This window comes from Sciurus carolinensis, chromosome 4, assembly GCF_902686445.1.
Source record: "Sciurus carolinensis chromosome 4, mSciCar1.2, whole genome shotgun sequence".
Taxonomy (NCBI): domain Eukaryota; kingdom Metazoa; phylum Chordata; class Mammalia; order Rodentia; family Sciuridae; genus Sciurus; species Sciurus carolinensis.
The window spans coordinates 29,820,732-29,838,436 of NC_062216.1; the positions used below are offsets into that span (position 1 = coordinate 29,820,732).

Sequence of the window (17,705 nt, forward strand, 5' to 3'; positions counted from 1 at the left end):
CAGATTTCCAGAGAGATTCATAACACAGAAAAGGTTAAGGGAGCACTGCTTTCTGTATCTCTTATCTACAATGAGAAGTCTAGAAAATATATTTTACCTATAACTCTCAATGATGGTAGATGTTTGTTCCTTTAAATAGAATGTACCTAAACCTGTGTTCTTAATCATCACATCTGTGTGGCAGGTTTCCCTGGCCAGCAGTATAGGAATTGGACCCACCAATAAAGTGATGCTATCAGCTGAACATACAAAAAGTATATATCTCAAACTTAAAACTTAAATAAAAATTTTGAATATAAGAATCATTGTTTCAAGTTATTACACAGGCCTGGTCTTACTAAAAGCAAACTTTCACTCTCTACGTTGATAATTTGCATCAAAAAAGTAAAAATGTTAGCAAATGGAAATTCTGTCATCTTTTACTGTGTAATTACTTATGAATCATGATTTTTAGGTAAATGTGAATGAAAAAAGATCAATGAATATTGACAGGAATGGAAATAGAATAGGATATTGATTATTACATAATTTCTTCCAAATTCTAGAATAGATACCCCAGGAAAAGAAAAAACTGCAAAAAAAGTCTGGAAGTGATTTGAGAACCCAAAGGGGACAAAATAAAAACTAGATTGCAAATTTCAACAGAATAAAATACTATAAACATAATGACTTTTAATGTTTATAGTCATTTATTGCAGAGTATTCCTGTATATTCATACTTCCAGACAGTAAATGACAGCTGTTCCTTTCTTCTAGTAAAAAAAGAAACCTCTTCTTTCATTGTCTTACAAAATAATACTTAGGTTCTTGACCATCTGCTAACTGAACAGTAGTTTTATTTTCACAAATATTTTATTTCTTAAAACAAAGTATTGCTTATGCTTTTGATAGAGAAATAATTTTTATGTGTTTTGCTTACAAAGTATTCTCCTAATCACTAAAATATTACTAGATAGGGAAGAATGAATAGTCACTAAGTATATGATAATATTGAGGAACTATTGATAATATTCGTGGTTTAATTATGTTAATTTGTTCTTGATAATAAAACCATCCATGTCTTTTAAACATGTTTATTTATTGACGAAGTAATATGATATCAGATGTGTTCCAAAGATGTCTAGTAGAGGATAGATAAAACAGGATTGACCATATTTTGATAATTATTGAAGTTATATAGTAGATATATTCATTGTATTATTCTTTCCAAATTTGCTGCATTGATGCATATATACAATTATGAGAATTTCCATTACAAAAAATAAAGAACTACATTGTAAATCCCAAGTCTTACATTTTAAAAAATTACATATTTGAGAGAACTTACATTTGTGGCACATATTTAATATATAATGTCTAACATATTGTTTCCTAAGGTGGCTTAAATTGTATTGCTGGAGCAACTTCCCAAAATGGTGCTTTTATCTGGGATGTTCAAAAGGGCAAAATGGTACAGCGATTTAATGAGGTAAGATATATCTACCACTACTGAATAGCATGGTATCTTATATTTTGTAAATGTTTTCTCTCTTAATCAACAGATGATAACCTGGGGGTGTATGATTCTCTCAATTAGAGGAAAATCCAAGGAGGTATTCACATGCTAAAATTAACTCTGCCAATTGTAGCTGAGTCAAAGATATAAAAATTCACCTGAAGTCTCATTATAGACTCAAAAGAATTTTAAGGCATCCTCCACTAAAGCTAGGCAAATATTAAAAAATGAGAGGAAAACTAGACTTGGAAGTCTCAAATCATAGTCCTGATTCTGCTTTATTGTCTTAAACCTGTTTCTTTAACTATAAAATGATAAAATTTTATTCCATAATTTCTTCAATTTCCTCAGTCCTCAAATTCTATTATTGTATGACATGCCCTAAACTGCCCCTCTTCCTGTATGTAATGCCACAGATTGTGTTTATCTTAGGCTAAAATTATCATTCTGTATTTTACTGAGTTCCATTAACTCTTGAAAAATTCATAATGATCTAATTGTAATGTTATATATGATCAAGACAATAGGAATATGATCTAGTATTGTCTCAATATCTTGAAATTTCATTATTTAAGCAATTTCTGTTGAAGCGTATTAAATATATAATGCCTTGGGAAATTATTTATTTATTTGAGACTTTAAAATCATTTATACAAAAGACTCAAAAAACAGTTAAGAATGCCATCTCATAGCCTTGATCTCCCAGTGGATTGTAGTAATGAAGCAAATGCAGTTACTGGAAACTTTTCTAACCACCAGTAAGAAATTTTACACTTAAACAAAGAAACTTTCACAAAGATGATAAGAATTATGTCCTTCCCTTTCTCTAAATATAATAAACAATATTCTTTTAGTTTAGCAATGCCCCAACCTGGCCTCAGCTCTCACATCACCAGAACAACCTAGCCCATAGCAAATAATGAGATATAAAAGAAATGAGCAGGAAGAAAGATTTTAAAAATGGTATCCTTGCTGAGCATATTTGTTGATTTCTTCTTATTGCATATTGGCATCTTTGACCTAAAATACCTACCCGTTAGCACTTAAGAAGTTCCAACCTGATTCTAGCAACTCAGCTTCATAGGATCAAGCACATTTCTTAGGTTCATTCAATATTTTACCAGCATTCAATCACAGTTAAGACCAATATCAAAATTACCTCAATCCTGTGGAATAAATATGAGGAAATTTAAAACCAGTTTTAATTAACTAAGCTGTATAGGTCCCCACAAAAGAAATGCAAGGAATTAGCCATAAACATACTTTTTATGGGAAGGTCCCTCCACCCCTCAAACCGAATAAATATATAGACTGTATTTTTGTATCCACTTGTATAAATCTACTTTCCTTGATCCCCAGAGAAGTAAAAACAAACTGGACATTACCCGAAGAAGTTGAATCTGTATATTTTTAAAGCAAGTTTAAGATGCAGAATAAAAAGCCATTTTAGCTGGGTGCAGTGTTGCTTGCCTATAATTCCGCAGCTTGGGAGGCTGAGTTCAAACCAGCCTCAGAAACTTAGCAAGGCCCTAAGCAACTCAGTGATCCCTGTCTCTAAATTTAAAAAAAAGAAAAAGAAAAAGGGGCTTGGGATGTGACTCCGTGGTTATGTGCTGCTGGGTTTATTCCCCTGTACAAACAAAACAAAACAAAACAAAACACCACTTTTCGCTTTCCCCTTAATGATTGTCACAATTTAAATACTACATATATATAAAATAGAAATATTTTAAAGTAATATTTAGAAATGGGTTTACTGCAGCCTTTATTCATTCATCACACAGTTGATGGATGACATTCCTATGTATATTTGTGTTTTACAAATTCTCCTCACACCCTCTAACGACACTCCTTGATTATTTCCCAGTCCCAGAATGCAAAGGAATATGTAAATATAGACTTATTTATTATAGGAGTAACCTTAAATCTCGTTTTGTGACTTTTGTAATTAAAATAAACCTTTGTGACTTAGAAGGATGACCTAGTAGTAACAATTACTTGCACTGTTTCTTATACTGTAATTCTAATAACCTGATTTTGAAAGCAGATAGATATCTATCTTTATCTCCAGGCTGGCATTCACAGGAAAGGCATTAAGCACAGCCTAGTTCTATGGATAGCTGAAGAAGCAGATTTTGACTCTTCAGCTGTATTCAGCAAAAAGAAATAGAGCCACACAATGTGTGCCTTAAACAATGGATGTGACCCTTTTATACTTTCTTAAAGTATGTATTCAGGTTTCTACTATTGATAAGAATGTCTTTTAGTATCACCTACAATAAGTTCCTAATAGAAAAGCAATACTTAGAAGAAGTAAATAAATAAGAGAAAAAAGGGGTGAATTATTTCTTATTGATAGGAATTTGCATTTTTTGAAGCATGGAAAAAATGGAATATTCTGCATTGCCTGGAGTCACAAAGATTCCAAAAGAATAGCAACCTGCAGTAGTGATGGTTTCTGGTAAGTACTGTGTATGGTATTATGAAATTATCCTGTTTATAAAAAACCCAGTTGATCATTCCAGTTGTTTATCAATGAGATCTTATTTGTACAGCTATACCAACTATCATAAATATTATTTACATGTCAGTATACACACCTGCTATATTGCTGTGATATATCATTAACAAATAACAATCCAAAGGTGTTTAAAAAGTACAAAATGAACCAGTCATTTGCCCTGTAAATGAAGACATTATATGAATTATAGCTAAAAGACTGTGAATTGTCTCAAGGAAACTTGAAGGACTAATCATATTTTGGGAGAAGTAGTTCAGGAAACATCAAGTGTTCTAGAAACTGTTTCACAGTTTTGTGGATTTTATTATTTATAAAAGTTTAAAGCATCTTTGTCAGGAGGAACCTGATGATGCAAGTGAGAATTGCCTTCTTTATTTTTTTTTTTAAGGAGCTAACTTCACTGACCCTGTTTTTCAGAAAATTTGTTTTCTTGATTCTATTAAATCCCAGGAAAAAGTGAATTTCTTATGTAAGAAATAAAAAAAAAATCATAAGAATTGCCTTGGTTTTAAACCTTTTTTGAAAATCATATTATGCTACCCATTGGCTATTAGCATAGTAATCTTTGACAGGTTATAGACATTCATGGTTGCTGAGAATATGGAAATTTGTCTTGTTGGATTTTTCTACACTAAATCCAATTTTTTCTATCCTCAGTTTTGAATTTTAATAGAAAAGACAAAAAATGCAGAAACCAAAGATTCTTTATCAAGAGGTTAAAATTTTTAGAAATAGCATTAGTTGATGTTTTTTTTTTTAAAGGAACTATTTGTAAATTGGTAGATACCAAACTGCAAAAGATATACATAAGTGATGGTTAAGTTTGTTAAGTACTGTCATGTTAAGTTTGTCATGTATTTTCAAGGCATTATTTATTTGATAAATGCTATATTCAGTGACTAAATATTTGTAAGAAGTCTTGTTCATCTGACTCACCAGTAACCCCCAAAATTTTGGTGGATCTAATGACATTTAAGAGTGTCTTTTCCCTTTGAAACTTGTAATACTTTAATTTATACAAAGCTTTATTTTTTTTTCCTAGTGGAATTGATATCCCTTGCATTGTGGCAATAATAGAATAGGGTACTAGAGCTTTTTTACATATAATTAAATGATGTAGACTTCTTTACAGATGATGGGAATTGGGCGTGTTCTCTAAATATCTCATTATGTAACTGAGAATATACCATGAAAATATTGTAACTTACAGGTCTTGGTGTAATGGTATATATAACCATCTTTATAAATGAATAAATACTATAAATTTCAAACCACTTAATTATGAAACTAAAAGTCTAATACCTATGTTAGTTGTATCATTATACTTTAAAATGCATTAAATTATATTTTTCCTCAACTAAAAAAAATTCTGTAAGAAAGTAGTCCCAAAGCAAAATTTATTACCCTTAATTCAATTTAAATGAATTACCATAATTAATATTATATGATACAAATGTACTCATAATTGGCAATATTATTTACATAGTACTTTTAAATGTTCCTTTTGATTTGCAAAAAAAGCCTCTATCCTAGAATTCCATCTTGGAAACTTGCAATTTTGACTTGTTCCCTTGAACAATGTATTTAGAATGTCCATTTCCTATTAACGTATATAATGAATTTCAGTATTATTCGAACAATTGATGGTAAGTACTACACAAATACAAACATCCAGCTGCAGTATTTGGTTGTGACTGGAGCCAAAACAACAAGTAAGTGGTTTTTTTCCTGAAATAAGTAATAATTTTATATCACAGATTTTAAATAACCATGAAATTTAGTTTTATTTCCGTAGATAATAGATAGATATAAATATTTCCCTGCTTAGCAAATGAAAAAGAGCTTTGTAATTGCTAATTTATTTTAGCTGTTTTTATTTCATGAAGTTTTTACATGGAAATTCTGATTTACTGCTCTCAAGACAACTTTCTGATACTTTGGAAAAAAGCATAGTTGTAACTAAGGAAAATGGAAATAAGTCCACTCTCTGTGTGGCTTCTACCATAGAAATGTGGTCCTTTCTCTAATTTCTTTTAGGTATCTATGTGATGGTATTGTTCCATCACGGTTTCCTATTGGTCCTCACCTCAGGCCTCTAAATTGAATAATTTCCCAAGATGCAGAACTTAAGTGGATGGTTTTGAAAAGGCACCATTGCTTGAGAGCTGAGTATATATCATGTTAAAATGACCTAAGACTTAAAATTAAATCAAGTAAAATTTTACTAAAACCAGACCTTTAATACACTTCAAGAATTTTGTGTTTCAGACCACTCTTTGATACAATATGAATTATATTTAAAAATCCAAACGTTTAGACATTTGTGAAAACAACATGAATTATCTTACTTTTTTTCATACTATATGTGGGAAGTATATAGATAAATAATAGCTGGGTGCAGTGGCACACACCTGTAATCCTAGCTGTTTGGGAGACTGAAGCAGGAGGATTTCAAGTACAAAGCCAGCCTCAGCAATTTAGCAAGACCCTATGCAACTCAGTGAGACTTTGTTTCAAAATAAAAAGGGCTGGGGATGTGGCCCAGGGGTTAAGCGCCCTTGGGTTCAATCCCTAGGACAAAAATAATTAAAATCTTATTATGATTGTGTTCTGAATCAAATCACAATATTATACAAAATAATTGCACTATGTATTTGTTCCAGTAAATATAGAGGAATTTGTTAGCCCATTGTTAGGCTATACACAAAATAAGCTGGTGACCAGCCCATTCCCCACTGTTTCCTATCTTAAGGACAAATATTTGCTAACAACAAAAATAGCTAAAGCCAGAATGCTTAACTTTCTTTTATACCTTCTAACCTCTCAATTTCCAGAAGATATCAATGCCTATCATAGTCTTTCCAAACACACCCCTGCCACTAAATGAATGATGTTTGTATTTTTCTTTACTTTTGGATTCCTTCAGAAGTCTTCTAAATAAATTCCAGAATTTATATTTTTTATTACCCCTTTCTCTCTCCCCACCTACCTTCTCTGTGTTGCTGATATAGCAAATGTTTAAAATACAGATCTAAGCATTCCATTCTACTATTTAAATCCTTCAATAGTTTCCCAACGATTACAGGGTAAAATGCAAACACTTAGGTCCTGTAAGGATGCTCTGTAAACTGGTTTCTGTCAGTGTCATTAATCTCATCCAAACCTTGCTCCTCCAGCTTCCTGCATCTGCTTTCAGGTCTTTATACTCTCCAGGTGATTTTCACCTCCAGGCTTTCACTCAAACTTTGCCCTTTAGCTCAGATTCTACTTCCCACCACACATGCCACCTGGGCTGGACAAAGAAAACTGCCACTTATCCTTCAGCTCTGAGCTCCAAAACTATTTTTACAAAAAATTCTTCCCCTACCTTGATACTGCAACTTTGAAATACTTATTATAATAAAATTGAATTTTGAATTGTATAATTGGTTGCATATTCACTGTCTCACCCTCTAAAATGTAAACCCCACGAGATAACTATGTTGTCTGTGTTTAGCAGATTATTATTAACAAAACACTGTATTGCAAAACTTCATTGTCCTTTGAAGAGATAAATGTTCAATAAATATTTGTTAAGTATGAATAGAATTACATTATATCTGAATAATGAAACAGTTCAATAGAATAGTTCCACATTCTTATTTCTCTCTTTTAAGCATTTGGGCAGTTGAAATAAAACTTAGATTTTAATGCAATATAATTAGTTGGTTAAGAAACACTGAGAAAGGAATTTTTTCCATACTGGGACATTGCTGCAAATGAGAAGTTAGCATAATTATACATAATGCTTTTATATATGTAAGTTTTTAATCTAACTTCACTAAAGAAGCAAACAATGATTTCTTTAGAAATTGGAAATTATGTACATTTTTAAAATTGTTAGTAGTGAATAATATCAAAGTTATCATATTTTAATACTGTATGGATGACATTTCAGAGACATGATTGCCACTGGCTGTGAAGACAAAAATGTCCGTGTCTATTATGTAGCCACCAGCTCAGATCAACCATTGAAAGTCTTTAGTGGACATACAGCAAAAGTGTTTCATGTTAAATGGTCTCCCCTGAGAGAAGGAATTCTTTGCAGTGGATCTGATGATGGGTATGTACATTTGGATTCTAATTTTGTAGACCTTAAAATCATAAACATATTTTCACAGAGATGCATGTATTTATATGATCACATTATATGTGGATATATTTTAAATTTGTGCTTAAAAAGTGGGCAGCTAACAAATGAAACTAAATTCAGCAAAAACTAAGTTGAATTCTGTCATGCTTATATTATCATTATAGTCATGACTTTTATTTTCTTATATATTTTGCTTACTATGAATGCTTATTTCTAGCTTACTAGCAAGAAAATTAACAGAAACAAATTTTAAAATGATACATAGAGAAAGGGAAGATCTGACAAAAAACTATAAAATATGAAGAAGAGTTTTTAATAATGTTCTTATGTTGATTATGAAAACCAGCTGTACTGTTTCATCAAGAATGAAATAAAAGTTGATCATAAATTTTAGCATGAAAAGAACATTTTAGAAATGAGATTTAACATTTTTCTGTACTTGTGGCAGTTTCTAACATTTTGTCCATATTTTATAATCAAAAAACAGACATTTTTACAGTATAGTATGTTTAATCATTATTTGAAGATGGAATAAATTTAGGTAAGAAAAATCTTACTCTTAACCAGTACTTGTTAGAGTGCATAGTAACCATGGATTTAAGATTGAATAATTAAGCATTTTCATCTTGAATTTTTGGCATAAGTCCAAATTTAATAGAAGAAGCAATTATGAGGTTTTTGTGGTTTATTACTTAAAATATTATTTCAAATATGGTTTTCATGGGAAAGTGAATGTTATTTTATTTGAGATTATTCCAGTCTCTCAACATGGACTTAAATGTCTAAATTCTGTTCAATACAGAAAAAGGTATAATCTTTAGTCATTATCTAAGGAATATTTTCAGGAAGACAACAGTAAGCATTTTACTTATTTAAGGTAATGAAAATTGAAAGGCTTTACTAAGATTATTCCTTTAGTAGTCACAGTTAATATATATAATTGTTATTCCTCACTAAATTTATCTAGAACTTTTAAATAAAGGCAAAAAATATAAGGAAACCATTAATTACTCAGCATAGCTCACAAATACTATACCTCAACCTGGGAATCCTAGACAATTCTTATGTATAGGGTTAGGGTTTGCCCAGAAAACGTATATATGACTTCAAAACCTAACTAACTCTGACATGAAAGGAAGGACCCCTCCATTCTAGTGACTCTCTTCAATAGCATTTGATTATTTTGATGTAAATAAGTTTAGCATATTCTTATCTATGAAAGCATAATAGCAAACTGGAAATATTTAAATGTTTACACATATAAGAAACTAGCACCAAAAATTTTTCATTATATTTGGATATACATTCATCCCTGAATATTCATAGGAGATTGTTCCAGGATACCACGTGCACACCAAACTCTGAATGTTGAAGTCCCTTATAACCTACAGACATATTCCAACTATACTTTAAGTCATGTCTGGATTGCTTATAATATTCAATTCACTATAAATACTATGTGAATAGTTGTTGAACTGTATTGTTTAGGGAATAATGACAATAAAAAGTCTGTTCCATACAAATGCAGTTTTAAAAATATTTTCTCCCCATATTTGATTGAATCTGTGGATGCAGAACTCTTGTATATGGAAGGCTGATTTTATTATCTTGTGCTAGGAAAATGGGAGAATGAAGGGAACCTTTTTATACAAAGCAGAAAGAGATATGCCTTAAAGAAATAAAAGCACATATTGTATCTCCCTAACAGAGCAATATAACCTTTGACATACCAATATTTTGATATTGTCAGGTTGGTATAATTTGTGACTAAGAACTTATTGTGACTTGGCTAAGTAAAATTAACCTTTGGAAGTCTTAAATTGATTTTGAGTTCAAATTTTGATTTCAGTAACATTTGTACTTTGTACAATCAGTAGATCCAAGTAATATGAACCTAATTATATTTAAATTTTTACTTGTCTGAGATTTACTCCACATTGATCAAGTATGTTATTTTACTGACTAAAGATGTGAAGGAATGTTTTACTATAGAGGTAAAAGCATAAGTTTAGAATAATTTTTCAAATAATATCCATCATCACACATGTATTTTCATGATATATAAATAATTTTCATGTTATATTTCTGTTATCAGTCATAGTTTCTCTTCAATTATATCTGTTCTAGATATTTCAATTTTGAGAGAGCAACTTTTTCATGTATAAATTTTAAAGCAATATATTTATTATCAATAATAAATGACCAGTAAAAGAAAGGAAAAAATGTTGAAATAGGATAACTCTAGCATAGTTAAATATTCATTTCCTTCTATTATAACAAAGAGAATTGATATATCTTGAGGCATAAAATGCATTTCAAATGTGCTAATAAATAATCATTATGATTCATTAAGAATATTAATCTTTTGATAAGTTATAATATGAATTATATACATAATATTCTATTTTCAGTTCTGTTCGAATTTGGGATTATACTCAAGATGCTTGCATAAATATTCTTAGTGGACACACTGCACCTGTGAGGGGATTAATGTGGAATACTGAGATTCCATATCTGCTAATATCTGGCAGCTGGGACTACACTATAAAAGTATGGGACACACGGGAAGGATCTTGTTTGGATACTATATATGATCATGGTGCAGATGTATACGGTAAAGTGTTTTTCATATATTTGTTGTTTTGATATATTAATGAGGCTTATAATTTCTGAACTGTATAATCTTTTAAAGAATTTTTACAGCATTTCATTTTGAAAAAATTCTCATTAGAAAATATATGTTTATTATTGAAATATCAGACTATTTGAAAGATAATCACAGAAGTCATCATAAATGATCAGACAATGACTATTGTTAGCACTGTTTTTCTTTCTCTGAAGGTATATGTTTCTGTGCACACACACGCACATGCACACACAATGCACACATATACCCATGCGCATATAAACATGTCTCGGCCAAATTTTCTCTCTTCCCTTCCCATCATTTCAGAGTTAAGTTGCAGAAAAGGAAATTAATAATAACATAGATAAAACTTAGACATTCCTCTATTTTTGGATACTAAGGGAAATTTTTTAAAAATGTAAATACCAAGTCTTTTAGTAAACTGAGCTAGGTTGTACTAAAATTGTACTTATTTTTTGTGTGAATCACTTTATCCGTAGTTGTATTTGTTTATTTTGATTCACAAAACTCCATGGGAGTTAAGTAGGTAAATAAGAATTCAAAAGAAATTTCTTAGAGAAAGAATCCCAAATCCAGTTACTCAGATCTACATGCTTTAACCCAATGGCCTTTTAGCTGAGGCAGTATGGGATTGTGTGTAAGAGAGAATCCTATTTTTGATATTCTCAGTTGAAATGTCTCCAATTCTGTTTTTCATCTATCCTTCCATTAATTCAGAGATATTATATGCCCTACTGGTATTACTGTATACTTGCTGCTTATCCAAATGAAATATAATTTCAACATTTTCACATAGAACTACTTGCTTTCTTATAATTATTCAGTTTTATATTTCTGTTACAGAATATGCTAAATAATTTATTAATTCTTCTACTATTGTCAGCCATAATACTAATTTAAAACAAATAAAAGGTTGACTCTGATAATCTTATAGTTTTTCACACTGCTTCATAACTCCTATTCTATTTAAGAATCACATATAAATAAGATTTTTTCAATGTTTACTTTAGTTAAAATAGGTTTATTTTTTCCATCAGGTTTAACATGCCATCCAAGTCGCCCCTTCACTATGGCTTCTTGCTCCCGTGATTCTACAGTGAGACTCTGGTCATTAACACCTTTAATCACACCTCTACAAATAAATATTCTGGTGGACAGATCTTGGGAAGAAATTATTGGGAATACTGGTATTGAACATATTCATGCATTCAATTTTATTTTTAAATGATATATTTATTTTTAGATAATATTATATAGGAGACCTTTTCTTTTTTCAGATTATGCCATAGAACAAGGCACTCCTCCTCTGTTGTGTGGTAAAGTGTCAAGAGATATTAAACAGGAAATAGAAAAACTAACTGGTAATCCTCGAGTGAAAAAATTAAGATGGTTTTCAGAATGTTTATCAGTAAGTATCACAGGAATTAAATGTGACCCTTTAGACAAAATAAATCACTACAACTATTGCCAGTAAGTTGTCACATATTTCAATTCACCATCCCAATTCAGAGTCCCTTTTAATAAAATCTCTACACTATAAGAAAGCAAATATAAAATCAGAAACAATAAATGAGATAGTATATACTTATTTTGTTAATTTTTCAATATAGATGATCTGCATTATAATATTTTTGAAGATGCAAACTGCCAAGAGAATTTTTGTTCACCTTTTTATCTTTGGTTATTCTATATCAACATTTTAGCCTCCAGGTGGCAGTGACAATTTATGGAACTTGGTTGCTGTGGTAAAAGGACAAGATGATAGTTTACTTCCTCAGAGCTACTGCAAAGGAATAATGCATTTGAAGCATCTGATTAAATTTAGAATGGTAAGTAAAATATGCAAATATAATATACTCAAGCAGTTTTTGCTTTTCACTATTGATATAGGAAAATTACATTAATATGTAATTCATGTAATTAATTACATTATGTATTATGATTAACCTAATTAATTACATTAATGTGTAATTAATTGCATTATTGTTATATGATTACTCTAATCATATAAATTATATCCATGTTTATATGATTAGATTGGTAAACTAAAATAAATGAACACTGAGGAGATAAAACTTCTGTAAAACCAATCATGAAAGTATGGATTATTTGAGAACAGACTAAGGCACCCATAGTTTTTATAGGTTGAATCTCATGACATTCTTTAAAGGTCACTTGAAACTCCTTGAAATGCCCTATCTTTCTGCAATTACAAGATTATTGTAACATATGGAGTACTATGATTTTTAGTCTCAGAGAATCTAAGACACTGTATGTTGGGATATGTTTTATTAAAACTGATCATATTATAACTTTTAATGAATTTTAGTACAGAATTATTAGTTACCTCATGACTAGAGTAATATCTAAAAAAATAACTAAGACAATATCTAATATCAACAACAAAATTCATATAGGAGCAGGAAAGAAGAGATATTTTATATTATTTTTAAGGAAATACCAGCAATTAACTATTACAGTGTGGAGAGAATCATGTCCGGAATGTGGACTTGATGGTCAGAAGGAAAAATTTTTTTCATAAAGAGGAAGCACTTTCTTCAATCACAAACTAAACACCTAATGACTGAAGCTAAAAAATTTATTGACAGTACAGGGGCCAAAGAGAGCCAGTAATTTTTATTTTCATTCAAGATGAGTTTTATTTTTATTTGAGATCTTTATCAGTTGTATGTCACTTTTCACTACCTTTTACCCTCTGGATTTTCACTTACAATACCTGGAGAGTATTAACGGGATTCAGCTTCTCTTCCAGCCCACACCCCCATGCATACACCAAAATATTATGTTTTACAAGTATCATATTTCATGGAGAACATAGCATTTTTAATATGCAATTTCCAATGCTATGTGCTTTTAAAATATCAGACTCTATATAACAAAATACTAAAATTTTTGATTTTCTTTTAAACCAGTCTGAAGCCCAAGAACTAACAACAGTCAAGATGTCTAAGTTTGGTGGTGGTATTGGTGTACCTACTAAAGAGGAAAGACTGAAGGAAGCTGCTGAAATACACTTGAGATTAGGACAGATTCAGAGATATTGTGAACTTATGGTTGAACTTGGAGAGGTAATGTGCTGTTAAAACAAAATTATTGAGTTTAACTAGTATTCTACATATTAAGAATATACTTAATACTAAATATTCAAATATGAAGCTTGTTTTTTTCAGATCTAATTTCCTGGCAGTCTGATATCAGCTATATACCCTAGGACAGTAGTTAACACAGTGAGGTCTCCAGGCTAGCAGCCTTTGCATCACTTGGGAGCATGCATGTCCTACCCCAGGCCTGCAGAATTGTAAACTCGGGGGATGGAGCCTAACATTCTGATTTTGTAAGCCCTCCTGGTTGTTCTTATGTGTGCTGAGGTTTGAGAACCACTGCCATAAAACTACATTTGGCTAATTTGCATGCAATAAAATTCTCTTGCTAATAATTCTGTCATGACTAAATTCCACACTGACCAGAAGAGGAATTTTCATTGAGGATCATCTGGTGAAGGAAAGCATATCCTGATTTTTATAGAGGACTATTTCAATAGAACAAGTATTTCAAAAAATATTTGACTGTATGTGTGCTATTAAAATTCAGGATAACAGTTACCTTTAGTAGGTGGGTAGCGATTAGAATGGAATGCAGGTTGTGGTGCTTGTTTCTTTGATCCTGGGTGCAAGTTATATAGTAGATACACTTTGTAAAAATTCATTTAACTTTTCCATTTTCTGCAAATATATTTTAGTTCAAAAAAAATTCTCCACCCACCTAGTCTGCTGAAACAAAGGTTTAGAATGGCATGCACACAATTATCACTTTTACATCCTCTAAGTTAGTTAATTTTGTAATTACGAAAAGTGATTTGAAGAATACTTGGACATAATGGTAGTAAAACTAAACAATGCAGTTACATTAAAATATATTGAAATTAAATTTAACTCACATTTTTACTTTTCACATATTAGAGGCAATTAATTACTACTTGACATAAAATAATAAAATATGCCACTTAAAAGTCATAATTTCATTCTTATTCAAAGCTAAGTAGTATTCCAACATATATATATATATGTGATATATATATATGATTGATATATATATGTGTGTGTATATATATATATATATTACATTTTCTTTATCCATTCATCTGTTGAAGGGCATCTAGGTTGGTTCCATACTTTAGCTATGGTAAATTGAGCTACTATAAACATTGATGTAACTGTATCAATGTAGTATGTTGATTTTAAGTCCTTTGGGTATAAACCAAGGAATAGGATAACTGGGTCAAATGGTGGTCCCATTCCAAGTTTTCTGAGGAATTTTCATACTTCTTTCCATAATGGTTGTACCATTTTGCAACCCTACCAGCAATATATGAATATACCTTTTTCCCCACATCCTCGCCAACACTTATTGTTGCTTGTATTCTTGATAATTGACATTCTGACTAGAGTGAGATGAAATCTTAGAGTACTTTTGACTTGCATTTCTCTAATTGCTAGAGATGTTGAACATTTTTTCATATGTTTGTTGATCAATTTTATACCTTCTGTGAAGTGTCTGTTCAGTTACTTAGCCCATTTATTGATTGGGTTTTTTGTTTTCTGTTGGTGTTAAGTTTTTTGCATTCTTTATATATCCTATAGATTAATGCTTCACCTGAGATGCATGTGGTAATGATTTTCTCCCAATCTATAGGCTCTCTCTTCACTTTGATTATTTCTTTTGCTGAGAAGAAGCTTTTTAGTTTGAGTCCATCCCATTTATTGATTCTTGATTTAACTTCTTGAGTGTTACGGGTCTTGTTAGGGAAGTCAGATCCTAGGCCAACATGGTGAACATTTGGACCTACTTTTTCTTCTAGTAGTCACAGGGTCTCTGTTCTAGTGCCTAAGTCTTTGATCCACTGTGAATTGAGTTTCGTACAGGGTGAGAGATAAAGTTTTAATTTAATTTTGTTAGACGTGGCTTTCCATTTTTCCCAGTACCATTTGTTGAATAGGCTATCTTTTCTCCAGTGTATGTTTTTGGCACATTTGTCTAGTATGAGATACCTGTATTTATGTAGGTTTGTCTCTGTCTTACATTCTATACCATTGGTCTATGTGACAGCTTTAAAGAAGAATGAAATTATGGCATTTGTTGATAAATGGATGGAGTTAGAGAAATAAGCCAAACCCAAAAACCAAAGGCCTAATGTTTTCTCTGAAATGTGAGTGCTAATTCACAATAAGGGGAGCAGGGAATAGGGAAGAATAGAGTTATTTTATATTAGGGTAGCAGGGAGTGAAGGAAAGAGAAAGGATATGGGGGTAGGAATGATGGTAGAATGAAACAGACATTATTACCTCATGTATATATATGCCTGCATGACCCATGTGATCCTTCAATATGTATAATCAGAAAAATAAGAGATTATACTCCATTTATATATGATCTATCAAAATATATAAATGCATTCTACTGTCATGTACAACAGATTAGAACAAATAAAAATTTTTTAAATGTTATTGATAAGGCATTGTAAATTTAATGTGTCTAATTTAGAGCAATGTAAAAATTTTATTTATCACAAAAGATTTGACTTCAGTGTTACTTTTTAAAAAGTACTTCACTAAGAAGAAAATCTACCAAAAGTCAAGGAGAAAGAAATGAATCAATTTTGGTAGAACAGTATAATTCTTTATCTTTCCAAGTTTTATATTTAGATATATATAAATATATACATTTTATACTATCTTAACTCAAAACCTTTCTCAATTAGGTATCTCTTTAAGAAGCTTAATAATTTTATTGTTATACAGATTCATTGATGGACTTGATTCATAGAACTGTGTTTATAGTTTTTTAGAAATATGGGTGTGCTTGTAACTGTTTACAACTCCTTAAGAGTAATTTCTATTTCAAAATATAAGCTTAAAACTATGGTTTAGGAAAACATTTCATCCTTTCACTTATATGTTTTTTTAGTTACTGTTCTTTCTAGTTATACATGATAGTAGAGTATATTTTGACATAATTATATAAACATAGAGTTTATCTTACTCTAATTAGGATTCCAATCTTTTGGTTGTACATGATGTGGAGATTTACTGTGGTGTGTTCATACAGGTACATAGGAAAGTTAAGTAAGATTCATTCCACTGTCTTTCCTACTCCAGTCCCCCCTCCTCCCTTCATTCCACTTTGTTGAATCCACTGAACTTCTATTCTTCCCCTTCCCCGAATTATGTGTTAGCACCACATATCAGAGAGAATTGATATTTTTATTGAAAGAACTTGGTGGATTCAAATTTAATAATCTACATTTCAACTTTTTTCTTCCATTTTCTCCTACTATAATAAAGATGTATTTCTCCTAAAAACTTATTGTAGGGTATCTTTCAGGTAACGTGATTTTAAATATGTATGTTCAAAAATGAACTATTTAAAAGTTAATGTTATTTTTAAATTAATTACCAATTTTTTGAGGCTTAATTGTAGTACAACCCTAGTGTTTTGGAAAACCTTAATTAAAATAAAAGTTTTGATTCATGTAATGATATTTCAGAATATTTTCTTTTCATTTCCTTTCTAGACTTGAATTCAGCAAAATTCATGTTTTCAAATAACAGCCATAATTGGCCTTAATTGAATAATGAATTCCTCAATAGCAGTCTGGTTTTTAAAATATGACGAACATTTTTAATTGTAAAGATAGGAATGAGAACAAATAAATTTTATTAAAATGAGTATGAAAAGAATAAAAATTAGAAGTGGTGTACTTGTTCAATACAAATAACAGTAAAATTAAAACTTTCAGTATTAAATATGTGAACATAAGCACCACAGAACAAATTACTTTGGTGTGTTGTGTTAGAATATGAGTTACAATATTTTCAAACTATACACCTTA

The 17,705-nt window shown here is 30.6% G+C and overlaps 1 protein-coding gene across 1 annotated transcript in view; it reads left to right on the forward strand.

Annotated features, from left to right (window-relative positions):
- The window catches only part of Wdr17 (WD repeat domain 17), a 93,896-nt gene that overhangs the window by 57,937 nt on the left and 18,254 nt on the right, over window positions 1–17,705 (forward strand). Inside the window, 10 exon segments of the mRNA XM_047551539.1 lie at window positions 1,377–1,468; window positions 3,874–3,956; window positions 5,643–5,665; window positions 5,668–5,728; window positions 7,954–8,118; window positions 10,560–10,762; window positions 11,833–11,982; window positions 12,073–12,203; window positions 12,499–12,624; window positions 13,729–13,884. Of these exon segments, the coding sequence (XP_047407495.1) occupies window positions 1,377–1,468; window positions 3,874–3,956; window positions 5,643–5,665; window positions 5,668–5,728; window positions 7,954–8,118; window positions 10,560–10,762; window positions 11,833–11,982; window positions 12,073–12,203; window positions 12,499–12,624; window positions 13,729–13,884 (1,190 nt within the window).